This window comes from Lissotriton vulgaris, chromosome 10, assembly GCF_964263255.1.
Source record: "Lissotriton vulgaris chromosome 10, aLisVul1.2, whole genome shotgun sequence".
Lineage (NCBI taxonomy): Eukaryota > Metazoa > Chordata > Amphibia > Caudata > Salamandridae > Lissotriton > Lissotriton vulgaris.
In genome coordinates, this window is record NC_141698.1 from 26,777,473 (window position 1) to 26,791,224 (window position 13,752).

A 13,752-nucleotide genomic window follows, 5' to 3' on the forward strand; every position below is an offset into this window, starting at 1 on the left:
TTCTTTATTCTCCACCGCCGTTTTGGTGTGGGGATGGGCTTGCCATTCTATTCACTAGATTGACTATACACAGAGATCCCCTACTACAGAAGGAGTAGTTTCTGTCCTGTAACTCCAGTTCTGTAGTCGGGGTATCTCTGTTATTGTCATAAGCGCCCGCCCTCCTCCCCGGTGGAGAAGGATATTCATGTAAAGAATGCTAAAGGTCTGGCGTTTTTATGCCTTCAAAAAGAACTGAAAGTAAAGGGGACCTGCTGTGCATTCTGGGATTTTTTAACATTTATTTTGAAAGTTTTATATAGCGCGGACAAGATCCTTGCAGATATCAGAGCGCTTTACAAAGAGAAGTACATGAGGGAGCATGGTTAAACAGATAAATCAATAAGTACGAATTGGTGGCGACTAAGCCCAACATGAGTACAAAGTAGTGCAGCTAGGTGGTTACAAAGCTAAACATGTGAGTAATAGACAGTTAATACACATAATCAAAAGGGTCAAACATGTAGTATAGATCGGTGCAGAGTACTAACAGTGATCAAGATAGTTCTGGTGTATTTAGCCATGAGGATAGCTTTTACTTCCTTTTTAAAGAGTGTAGTGGAAGAGATAAGCCTGGTTTCGGTCGGGAGAGAGTTCCAGATCCTAGGCGCCACACCCGAGAAGGAGCGCTTATGTTTTTTCCTTCCGGAATCTTCGAGGTTTCAACAGAAGATTGTTTGTGCCTCTGGTGTTTCTAGCTCCTCCAGAGATTGTCAGTTTCTGAGCGAGGTATCCGGGTGAGTTTAGATGTACCGCCTTGTGTGTCATGCAGGCGATTTTCAGATGTATTCTAGCTTCAAATGGCAGCCAGTTCAGGGATATCAAGTCAGGGGTAATATGGGAGTGTTTTTTTGACCCAGTGATGAGTCTCGCTGCAGCGTTTAGAGAAGCTCTTAGGGGTGCGGTTGTAGTTAGGGGGAGTCTGCAGAGGGCGATGCTGCCGTATTCAATTCGAGGGATGACTAGTGCTTGTACTGCCGTTTGGAAGTCTTTGGCTGGGAGGTAGGGTTTAAGTTTCCTCAGAGTGTTGATCTGGAAGTTTGCTCCCTTTGTTGCCTTGCTGATATGTTGCTGCATGTTCAGATTGGTGTCGAGTGTTATGCCTAGGGATTTTGCTGAGTCCACGATGGTGGGTTGGACATTGAGTGCAGTTAGGTCTTTAAGCCAAATTTGAGTGGTGGAGACCTTCGCTGGAGGTGAGATCAGAAGGAACTCTGTTTTCAGGGCATTGAGTTTGAGATGATTGTCGGCCAGCCAGGATTGGGTGCTTCTGATCGTTGAGTTCAGGAGCACGATGTCCTTGGGGGACTGTAATTTGAGATAAAGTTGGGTGTCATCTGCGTACATGTGAAAGTGTACATTGGATGCTTGTAGCAAGGTAGTGAGCGGTTCCATGACTAGGTTGAACAGAGTTGGGGATAGAGAGGATCCTTGGGGGACATCTAGCGTTACAGGTATTGGCGAGGACATCAGGTTGTTGCTCTTGAATTTCTGCGACCTGTTGTGAAGAAAGGAGGTGAACCACTTGAGAACAGTTCCAGATAAGCCCATTCTTGTGTTTAGAAGCTCTAGTAGCTTCTCATGTTTAACAGTATCAAATGCTGAAGAGAGATCAAGGAGGATGAGGAGGCAGGTGTCGTTTTGGTCTAGCATTTGAAGTGCGTCGTCAATTATGTGAGTCATAGCCGTTTCTGTACTGTGCCCTGCTCGGAAGCCTGACTGGTGCGGGTTGAGGAGATCAAATTGTTCAATGTGTTTGGTCAATTGTAGTTGTGCGCATTTTTCCAGCAGTTTGGCGAGAGTGGGAATATTGGTGATGGGACGGTAATTCTTGAGATCAGAGGGGTCGGCTGTAGGTTTCTTTAGGAGAGGTGTGACCTGACCAACTTTTAGTGAGTCAGTTATGCTTCCTTGTTGGAGAGAGCTGTTGATAATTTTAGTCCAGAGAGGGATAAGCAAGGGGGTAAAGTATTTTACTGCTGCAGCAGGGAGGGGGTCCGTGAGGTGATTGGATGGTTTCAGGGTGCTGAGCAGTTTGCCAATTTCTTCTTCTGAGTATGTGCCAAAGGTTGACCATGTGGCATTGTTTTTTGGTTCAGTGGCTGCTAGGCACTGTGGTTTGGAGTAGAGGCTTGCGTCAATGAGGAGATCGCTCTTTGTTGTCAGTTTTTTGGGAAAAGAAAGCAGCAAAGTCTTCACAGGAAGGTGCCTCACGCGCAGTGATGAGTGGTTGGGGTTGATCCTTGGATTGTGATCTGATTAGCTCAAACAGTTTTCTCGGACGGTTTTTTGCTTGGTCGAGCTGGAGGCTGAAGAAGTCTGATTTTGAGCGTTTTATTTTCCTGAATTAGGCGTTTCTCTTTTTCTTCAGTTCTTTTAGGTGCATTGCCGAAGGAGCTGATCTCCAGGTACACTCTGCCATTCGCATGTCTCGTCTATCTTCATTGAGTCTCCCGTCGTACCAAGGATTGGAGATTTTAGTAGGGGCTCTTTTTAGCTGCAAAGGTGCAGCCTCATTAATTATAGAGGTCATAGCGTTGAGATAATGGTCAGTCAGTATTTGAACGTCTGTATTGCCTGTCGGTGGCAGTAAGACATTGCACCTATTAGGAGGCAGAGAGCCTGGGTTGAGTTTTTTCATGTCTCTTTTCCAGACTTTTGGCTTGGATACTTGAGCCGGGTTAACTTTAACTTTTTCATTTATAAAGAATGTGACAGTATGATGATCTGACCAGTCACAGGGTTGGATGGAGTCGAGTTGGATAGATTCCTCTTTGGAGATGACCAGGTCCAGGATAGATCCTTTCTCGTGGGTTGGGCTGTTGCATATTTGGGTGAGGTTGAGGGCATCGAGGACGTTTTTAAGACTATTTACCACCGCGTCTTTGCAATCGTTCCAGTGGAGGTTGAAGTCACCAAGGTATATTTGGGTGAGCTGCCGTCCGGAATTGGTTGAGATCATATCCATGATTTGTTGGGAAAAGGTGAAGTTGTCCCTGGGTGGGTGGTAGATGCTGTGAAGAGAGCATATCGGTTTGCCCTCACTGATAATGTCAAGGCAGATGTATTCCCAGGTTGTAGGGGATGGTAGGGAGGTAGAATTGACTTTCTGAACAGAGAGGTTGTTCCTGTAGATGCATGCGATTCCACCACCTAATTTGCCTGCTCTGTCTAGCCTGATAATGTGGTAGTTGGGAGGAACCAGAATGTCCATTATAGGTGTCGAAGATTCAGTTAGCCATGTTTCGGTCAGGATGATTAGGTCAAGGTCCGTAGATAAGAGGAGATCAGCAATAGCGGCAGAGTGTTTCGAGGCCGATCTACAGTTGAGGAGAGTGCATTTGAGCCGAGGTGTGTTGAGGGTGGTAGACGGTTCTAGAGAGAGAGGGACTTTTCTAAGGTTATTAGGGATGGAGAATCTGCTGTTTAGTGTGGGGGTTCTAAGGGGATTTGAGTGTATCGTGGGAATGTTGAGGTGTGGGGTGGTTATGTGATTTTGGGGGGGCTGGGTCGTAGGAGCGGAGAAGGGTGAGAGTCGCGGTCAGAAGTAGAGTTGTGGGTGCGACGAGGGTGGTTGTTGCGATTGCTAGCTGGGAGTGAGGTCAGGCTGGGGGCGAGTTGAGTGAGCGAGTTAGTCGGAAGAGTGAGGGACCCGTTGGGCGGGGGGTGTAGTTGTGTGAGGGGGGGTTGTAGGGACGGAGAGGGGGACGAGGGCAATTGCTGCGCCTATGGGCAGCAATTGACGCCCAGTTTGGGGCGTGTTGAGTGAGGGTGTCAGCTGGAGGGGTAGGGGACAAGTTGGGAGGGGAGGTGGGTGCTGGGTGTATGGGGTGGGTGGTGAGTAGTTCCTTGATGTTGTGTATGTCTTCTTTGATCTGAGTGAGGGTGGCCATGATGATGTCCATCGTGGGGTAGGTGGTGGAGGTGGGGGCTGCAGTCAGAGGTGAATGGCTGACCAGGGAATTCGTGTGCAGGTGGGAGCGTGGGCTGTTTGAGGAGGTATGCGTTGTGTTGGTGAACGGGAAGGTGTTAGGGAGGAGAGATGTTTTGGGCGGGAGGGGTGTGGATGAGGTAGGGAGGAGGTTGGTGGTATGAGTGAGGGCATTGGTGGTAGGCGGGGGGGGTCAGGGTGTCTGCTGAGAGACTGATAGTCGTGGTGGGGAAGCAGATGGGGTAATGGGGGCTGAGAGTAGGAGGGGAAATGGGAGAGGGGATGGTCCTGTTGTGGGGAGGGGGAGTTTAAGAGAGGAGGTGCGTTCTGCGTGATTGGTTAGAGGGTAATGGGGACTGAGAATGGGGGGGGAGAAGGGGGGGATTTATCGCAGTGCGTGTTCTGTTGCTGGACTAGGTTAGGTGTGTTGTGTGTGAAAGCTGTGCTGTTAGGGGTGTGCGGAGTAATGATGCCCGCTGTAGGTGTGAGAGGCGTGCTGATGGTATGTGTGGGGGAGAGAGATACTGGGAGAAGTTCTGTAGAGTTCTCTTAAAGGCACAGTATCCTGTTTGAGCCACATAATGGCAGCCTATGGGGCTTGTCTGTCCATTCCTTCCTCTCTATCATTCCAGAGGCTTTTGCTGGTAGAGGCAAGTTTCTCTGTGGAGGAAACTGGGCAGGCTGTTTTGTTTGTGTGGATTTTTGGTGGAATTTCTAGTTTAAGTACTGGACAGTGTAGCCTGTGGATATAGGCTGCATTATCTGTCTTTAGATTCTCTCTTAAGTGTCTTTGCAGTTCTGCAATTTTTTGACAATTTAAGAGAGTATTTTTGATTGCTCCGGGGTCCACACACATGGGCGGGACTATTCACTAGATTATGACTATAACAGAGATACCCCTACTACAGAACTGGAGTTACAGGACAGAAACTACTCCTTCTTACTCCCCTTGGGTTTTTGGGGTGGAAAGAGGAGGTGGGGGGGGGGGGGGGGGGGGGGGGGGAGAATCATTGTTGTAATTTCACCAGCCACAGATGAGCATTTGCGTTTCCTCTACCTTTGGGAAGGCACCTCATAATGGATTACAAGCATTTTATCCTTTTCCAGCATGTGGTTGGGTTTTTTTGTGTTTTTTTTTGTAAAACATTTTTATTGGCATTTTTAATTATTACATACATCACATCTCATCGTTCCTTGCTGATGGTTTTGGCATACTAGTGATCCCGCGTGGGGACTTAATACTGTGACATAGTACCATAGGGATTGAAGGTTGTTGGGCCCTGTCACTCAGTATTTTGCTTGGCGATGACCCTCACGGGTCTATGTCCATATATACATGTAACCTTCACATGTTACTCGCCGCATCACTTTGGGGATCAGATGTGAGGTGTATTGTCTTCCTGCACGTGAGCTTGCAGGGGTTTTGAAATAACAGCCGTATTCTAACCGTGAATAAACTTGGGATAAAAAACTGGGATGCACTGCGTCTTATGCTGTGAGTAAGTATATATGAATGCCAGAGAGCTGCACTATTGTGGGAAATCAAGATGTAATTGTGCCGAGGCTGATCCTTTTCCTGCATGTTAACATTTAATGCAAATAAACATTTATTTTATTACAAATTGGCAAGATCTTGATCAGGTTGGGTCCTTGTGTCCTGGAGGCGCAGCACTCATGCTTGGGGCTCACCACCTCCACTGTATGCTTGTTAAAAGCCCTCCATGTGCAGCTGTGCTTAATGTACATCTTGCTAACAGATGTCCTAGCAAAATCTGTCCTTGGACCTCGACTTCATCAGTACTGTCCTTGACAGGACGGACCGAGTAATTGGCCTGGTGTAGGTTTAGTCTATGATCAGTAAGTCTAGGGAGGTGTGCCTTTTAAAGGCCATCCATTGTCACAGGCAAGTATATTGTCCATAAATGAATTTGAGCTGGCCTGATCATCACACTTTAGTTCATCGGGCTCTACTCTGTGCACTTTTCGTAGGAGATCTTGGGTTTAAGCTTTCTCAAACCAGTCTTTTAAACTGCCTGTTAGCAGATCCAGTTCCTGTAACTCCATGAAATCACAGTCCAATCCTGTCTGACTCAAGCTCATTGGGATCAGTTTCCCCTGCGCTCTAAAAGAGGGCTGCAAAGGACCTGGAACCTGTCACCGTTTGCAGACCACTACACTTCTAATCAAAGTTTTCTGTGATCCATACCGGGATTCAAATGGCTTATTCAACTGAGCATGAGAATCTATGGAAGATGCCAGAAGTGAGCGGAAGTGTACCCAAGCTAATTTACTGGTTGTGTCCAATGTAAAAGATGTTAATTTTCTATTTAGCGAAATAGCTGCTGTAGCCTAGATGACCGATATTTTTCAATTCAGTGCGTTTTGTTTTCAGGATAATGCTGGGGTGGTTACATGCCTGGATGAGGCCCGCCATGGGTTTGAGAGTGGTGATTTTGTTACCTTTACAGAGATCCATGGAATGGATGAGCTGAATAACTGTGAACCAGTGGAGATCAAAGTTTTGGGTAAGATTTACTGTGCATTGTGACTGGGCTGTTGCCCTGTTTCTCCACATACGTTGAACTTACATTTTGTGTTCGTTCTAGTTTCTCGCTTTGACTGGCTTTACTAAGCTGTAGAAAATGTCATTTGGAGTAAACAAAGTTAAAACTAGAGTGGGAATTAGGGATGCGTAGACTGGTTTGTGTCCTAGCAAAATCAAAATAAAGTCTCCCCATAAGCTGGTGATCTATTGCCCAACCAGCATTCTGCAGACTCCCTAAACTATATGCTTTTCCTTAAGTTATCAAATCCTTGATTCTCTTGGAGATTACATATTCTAGTTTGCTGCCAGTGAAATTGTCTTCATAATCCTGTGGAAGGACTTTAGGAATGTTATTGAAAACATGTTTTTTTGTATGATTTTCGTTAGCATGATTTAATACTGCAAGTAATACTCTCTGAAAGACTTGGGCTGTGTCAATTAGTATCTATTTTTTTGCTAGAAGGCTGCCCCGTCTCTTCCCATGAGACTGTGGTATTATGAATGATTCTGTCTGTTTCAGCGCAGTCATTACATGGGTATTGCTATTTCGCCTAACTAAGGAGCTGTGTCAACCCAATGATTTTAGGTTTATATCATGTTGGCAGTGCCTCGAGTATTTGAAATTGTCAAGTTTTCAGAACCATTTTTTTTCTTCACAGGACCATACACCTTTAGTATCTGTGACACAACCAAGTTCTCAGACTACGTCCGAGGTGGGATTGTCAGCCAAGTGAAGATGCCCAAGAAGATCAGCTTTGTAAGTGGCCTTTCCTTCCTTGCTTTGGGAACCTTTATTGTGTGGTTCCAGAGCCTCTGGCTTGTAGTTTAATGGTACTTAGTTTCAATTAATTTCTCGAGTTATTCAAGAAATGAGCGTTCATTTTGAGCTTTAAAACCGCGGCTGGAATTAAATATCAGGCTGTCTGCTAAATTTAGGCACTGCACAGAATAATGCTGGAGGATTAGGATAGACCAGGCCTCTTCTGCTTTTCAGTTGTAGCCAGTTGCTAATAATGAACATTTAAGTGACCTAAAGACCCTCTTAAAGTCCATGCCTACTGGCCTTAATTTGGGGTCTCTTGCTCTGTCTAGCTATCGGCTGCTTTCTTTGCTTTAAGATGCAGCAACCTCCAGAGCTTGCAGGGTTAAGGAATCCTCCGTTTGGTTCCTTTCTCCAAGCAGGCCTTTGTCCATCGCAGCAGTTATCAGTACTTCCGCCATCCTGAGCACACCAAAGCAGATGTCTTGGCTCCATCCTTTGGTTTCACCACGTCAAAGAGCCGCCCTCTTTGGATTGAATGCGTGCCCTTGTTTTGTCTCTTCTCAGAAATCACTGAAGGCATCTCTGGCTGAGCCAGACTTCCTCCTCACAGATTTCGCCAAGTTCGACCACCCTGCCCAGCTGCATATAGGCTTCCAAGGTCTGCATGAGTTCCAGAAGAAACACAAACGTCTACCTAAACCGCGGAATGAGGTACAGTGCATTAAAGGGTGCGGAAAGCTAACACACACTAGGGAGCGTGGGCTTTCTTTGTAATCCAATGTAGCTCTAGACATAAGGAATCTCTTTAAAAAAAAAAAAAAAAGAAACTAATTGGAGAGGGGTGCAAATTGGATTTCTCCTTCATGAGAATATTGTGAGGTGAAAAGGCATTGTCAGATTGTTAGTAGTTATAAATAAATAAAAGTGTGTGGGGTTTGTTCCCCGAACACTGCAGCAAATTATTTTTCAATTAAGTTGTTTCCGATGGAGTACCATTACTTCAAGTAAAAATGTATTACTGTTCAGGCCAGTCCTCCTGTAACAGTCACTGCAGGTCCCAAAAGTTAGGGAGAGTATCCTGCTCAGAAGTGACATCTAAACCTCCCTGTTTGTTTGTAGGCTGATGCTGCAGAACTACTTGCACTTTCCAATTCAATCAATGAAAATGCCACCAAGTTGTTAAAACAGGAGAAGCTTTTGGAAGATCTTTTGAAGGAGCTGGCCTTCCAGGCAACTGGTGATCTGGCACCACTCAACGCTTTCATCGGGGGCCTTGCAGCTCAGGAGGCCATGAAGGTACAGTTACATTTAAGACTTATGCCAGGCAGCGTTAACAAGGCTTGACAGTTCAGGGTGTGTGATTGCATGGAAGATGTGTATCCAGACTCTTTAAAGAACATAGTGGACTGATCATACTATGTAGTTTCTGACAAACTGAACCTTTACACACTAAGTGTTTAGAAAGCATGGTGCGCAAAGGCTCTAGACCTAATTGTTGGAAAAGGTAGGGGGCTACATTTGAACCATTAGGGTCTTCATTGGCGCTGTCCTGGTTTTATGCTAATTATAAGTGTTCATCCCGAATGCTTGGACTTTGTTTTTCTTTTGCATGTGTCTCAGTGGAACCATGATATGAAACTGCTTACATGCTACCTGCTAACATGCTACCTGCTAACTCCCTTCCTCTGCTGTTATTGTTGTGATCTGTAAGTAGTTTATCTGTGTTGCAGGCCTGCTCAGGGAAGTTCATGCCCATCATGCAGTGGCTTTACTTTGACGCAATTGAGTGCTTGCCAGAGACTGGCAAGGAAATTCTACTAACCGAAGAAAAGTGCTGTCCGGTAGGTATTGTAACCATATTGACGTTGTCGTGATCCTCATGCGTAAAAGGCCACCGAGCAAAGATGATGGGTTTTGATATTTAATTGCCAGATACTCTACTAGAAGCTTTTATTGTATGTGAGAAGAATGGCCACAACACACAGGTATTAAATTAACTAGTGCTCATTGTGGTAAAAGCAATGGAGAAAGAATCCAGTCACCACATTTGCAGTGGCTGATTAATACAACACTAAAGGGGGGGCAAATGAAATGTGAGGGGGTGGGGTGTGAGGGGAAGGAGGAATGCCTACTGGTTCTCGTCACGTAAAGCTCTATAAAGTCTATAACTAAGGTCAGTTGTCCATTAACTAGGCAACTGTGTGCGTTAATGACACTTGTATGACTGGTAGGCATCCATTTGGACTTGGGTGCTGGTTTAAAGATGCTGGCTTACGTTGTCTGGGGTGGACCTGCCACCTCTCATCTACCTCTGGACCTCCTGGCCTAAACCTATTCTAACTGATGAGCTGGTGCTGACATCCCAGTCCCTTTCTTGGAGTAGGTTCCCCCTGCTCAAGGAATGACAACTTCTCTGTCTTGATGTGTTTGTTTATCTTCCTGTGGATCCTCCTCAATAGTCCTAAGCAAGTATTAAACTTTATTTTCGAGGCATGTGGGCTGCTGAATTCATATCTGTGCATAGATCGCCGCCTAGTGTTGGGTCCGGATGATTGCACCTTGTTGTCTTGGAAGAGTCTTCGAAGTATCACGAGATAGGTGGCTCCTCCCCCGGACTACAGTGCGCATGGGCATCCTCTCCATCCTCAGATTGTTTTTTTCCGCCATTGGGTTCGGATGTACCTTTCTTTACTCAAGTTCGGAAACTTTCTAAAGGCCAAATGGCCTTTGGAGTCGTCGGTATTGTTTCGATCGGTGCCGAGTTCTTGTTCCAATTGATCCAACTTCGAAGAGAGCCGCGTGGCCTTTTCGACACCAGAGGCCTGATCGTCGATGGACGGAGCCCGTTCAAGCGATGCCCCCTTTGTAACTCTAAGTACCCGCACATTGATGTACACCCGTTGTGCAACAAGTGCTTGTCACCGGAGCACGACGAGAACAACTGTCTAGCTTGTGCTCGATTCAGGTCGAAGAAGACGCTTAGACTCCGACGCGCAGCAAGGCTAACTATGTCGAAGCCAGCGCCCGACCCAGTGAACATCTTCGATGAAGACGACGGTGAGGTCGTCAACGCAGAGGATCCAGAACAGCTGTCAGATCCCGGTTCGAAGCATGGCTCCAACTATTATAAGGAAGACTAAGACCACATCGAATATGAAAACGTCGTCTAGGTAAGGGACGACGTAGCCCTCATCGGAGCCGTTGATGACGACTCAAGTAATGAAACAAGCCCACTTATGGCAAGATGGCCGCCGGGTAGGAGCTCCTGGTCGGAGCTCCGAGTGTTTGGGATTCCAATTTTGGATTTAATCCCTGTTAGCACTCAGTATCCCGGGTACCCGTAGTTACTCAAATGAATGTAACTACAACAACTCAAGTAACTGGAACATATTCTTATCGAGGTCCTAATCGACCCCGCCTCTACCAGACACCGGGCTGCTACTGGCCATCGCAAGAGCCTACAACGGACGTCCGACTGCCTGGAGCTTGCAGGGGCGCTGACCGGAGCCAGCAAGGGAGACCAGATTGGACCAGAGCCTACTGGGGCACTGACTGGAGCCGGCAGGGGATCCAGACTGGGATCGAGACATCCGCTTTGAGCCTGCTGGGGCGCTGACCGGAGCCGGCAGGGATACCAGGCTGTGACCAGAGACGCCTCTGGTGAGGGACTGCGAGGGAGCTGCCCTCTTACTGCGCGGCGGTTCTGACCGGACCTTTGCGGCGCCCAGTGGAGTGTGTGTGCTCAGGCTCGGTGGGATCGACTGAGCTGGCCCCCAACTTCAACTGACGCAGAGACGCCCCCTGAGAGGATCTGCGTGGGAGCTGCCCTCATATTGTTCAGCGGATTCCACCCGGGCTCAGGCGGTAAGAGTGGAGTTTCGAGGCTATAGGCGAGGATAGCGGGAGACACACGACATTGCCTAGCGAGGCGGGAGGGGCTGCAGATTAGGAGCTCTGGCTGATTTGCGGGCAACAGCGAGGCTCCTTCAGCGGACATGACTCCCGGTGGCCCCCCTCCCATGCTGCTGCAAGGGACATAGGAGCGGACCTGCAGAGCAGACTTTGCGGACACACAGCCTTTTTGCGGTGATGGCGGGGACCGAGGATCGGGCGTGGGGTCTAGCACGCAGCCTGCCAGTAGTGCACAGCATCTTGCATCCTTCACCTCTTGCCTAGACTCGGGATGCCTGCAAAGCGTGATATCGGCAATAATACTGCACTCTCAACTTTAAGGCGCCACAGAGCAGAAAATAACCATAAGGTATTGTTCGAGGCATATGGGCTGCAGATGGTACATTATGAATAGATCGCCATCTGGTGTTGGGCTCGGATGATTGCACTTTGTTTTTCTCTTGGAGAGTCTTTTGTATCTTGGTGACTCCTCCCTTGGTTGGTAGTGCGCATGGGCATCGGCTCCATCCTTCGATTGTTTTTTTCCGCCATCGGGTTCGGATGAGGATCGAGACGCTCCAGATCAACTTCAGTGAAAAGTGATTAATCGGCGCGTATTCCCTTTCCAATTCGACGGTATTGTTATCGAACGCGTTTCATTTCCATTCCGACGCGTTGCAAATTCAAAATCGAAGAAAAAACTTAGATCTACGTCGACTAACAGGAGAACTTCTCGACGCAGTCAAGCCCGGAGTCCATGGAAAGGACTCCATTCAAGAAATGTCCAACGTGTGGTGCTAAGTTCCCACACAAGGACCTACACGAGGTGTGCAACCTCTATCGCCTGAACACGAATCCAGGGACTGCGAAGCCTGCGCAGCATTCTCCTCCAAGCTAACGATTAGAAATCGTCGAGCTCGAAGACACGAGGTTTCAAGAATGCAGTCGGAGGCGATCCCGGAGCTGTTCGGAGACGAGCTAATGGAAGAAGATGATCAGTCGGGGTCGGAAGGGGACCAGTCGGAGGTTGAAGAACTCAACGAGCAACAAACCGTGAGTGACGACGTCCCCTTACCGAAAAACCGACCCCGTGCGGTAACGACCCCGCCTTCGAGCCCGGTCAAACCGCAGAAAAAAGTTTCCGACGCCCCGCCCTCGGGCCTGGCAACGAAACCGTAACTGAAACCGAAACACTCGGACTCCCACCATGTCGGATCAGAGAAAAGGGCGACATCGACTTCGACACCGAGGCTACATACAAGGGAAAGCTCGGTACCGAAACATTCCATGTCGAAACATAAACATGGTTCGTCGTCCAAGATTCACTCGATACCCAGGAAGTCGGAATCGAGTAGACACTCGGTGCAGAAAGCACCGAATACTGACGATCGAAAACATAAGCACCTTTCGGAACCAGGGCCTTCGGTACCGATTCAGGAGCAACAGACAGATCCCAAACAAAAGATCTTGTTTATCGATCCGCAAACTGGCAAAGTTGTGACGAAGAAGAGAAAGAATGAACAGACAGAAGATAAATCTCTTCCTTCAAAAAAGAGAACACTGGGGACAAATACAACTCCTCCTACTTCTCCTAGACATAAAGTCACACCCTCTTCTCCTATTCCTCACACTATGCCAAATATTCCTACACCTTCCACACCAAGACCATCTACACCTCAGTCTGATGTAGACAGTGATCTAGGGGAGGGAGAACCTCCAGGGGATGACAAAACCATCCCAGATGAGGAGGACCCATGGGAAAATTATGACGTAGGGTCAGATGAAGACAACGACCCAGAGTTATATCCCTCAAAGCCTTCACCACCTGATGATAACACAGGGTTTGCGCAGCTCATTAATAGGGCAGCAAAATATCATAAGGTAGATATACATACAGAACCCCAAATAGAGGATTTCCTGTTAGAGACGCTACCTAATGCACAAAGAACATCAGGTACTCTTCCTATGTTGAAGGGTCTTCTCAGTCACACAGAAGAAATATTCAAAGACCCAGTGAGGGCTAGGGTGTTAAACCCAAGAATTGATAAAAAATATAAGGCGGCTCCAAGGGATCCAATCTTTATTAAGGGACATGTACCCCTGGACTCGCTGGTGGTCTCAAACGCTCGTAAAAGAGCAAACTCATTATCTACAGGAGAGGCTCCTCCACCTGATAAAGAGTCAAAATTAATAGATGCATCAGGCAAAAGAGTAGCATCACAGGCGGCAAATAGCTGGCGTATAGCCAATACACAAGCATTACTCGCACGTTATGACAGGGCACATTATGATAAATTAGAAAAACTCATCACACATCTCCCCAAGGAACATCAGAAAAAGGCAGATCAGTTAATACAGGAAGGTAAGATAATAACTAATACTTCCATTAAGTGCGCCCTAGACGCAGCAGACACTGCAGCAAGATCCATAAACACCAGTGTAATGTTGAGGAGACATGCATGGCTTAGAATCTCAGGATTCAAACAGGAAGTACAAACGGCACTACTGAACAAACCATTTGATCAAAAGACACTGTGGTTCAAGCACAGATGAGACCTTAGAGAAAATGAAAAAAGATACAGA

At 47.2% G+C, this 13,752-nt stretch overlaps 1 protein-coding gene across 3 annotated transcripts in view; it reads left to right on the forward strand.

The window, feature by feature from the left end:
• UBA1 (ubiquitin like modifier activating enzyme 1) overlaps positions 1–13,752 on the forward strand; it is a 284,616-nt gene that overhangs the window by 101,643 nt on the left and 169,221 nt on the right. For all 3 annotated transcript variants that reach the window (XM_086940309.1, XM_086940308.1, XM_086940310.1), the window contains exons 8-12: positions 6,363–6,495; positions 7,175–7,272; positions 7,843–7,989; positions 8,398–8,574; positions 9,009–9,119. In XM_086940309.1, the coding sequence (XP_086796435.1) occupies positions 6,363–6,495; positions 7,175–7,272; positions 7,843–7,989; positions 8,398–8,574; positions 9,009–9,119 (666 nt within the window). The remainder of the gene's footprint in view (positions 1–6,362; positions 6,496–7,174; positions 7,273–7,842; positions 7,990–8,397; positions 8,575–9,008; positions 9,120–13,752) is intronic.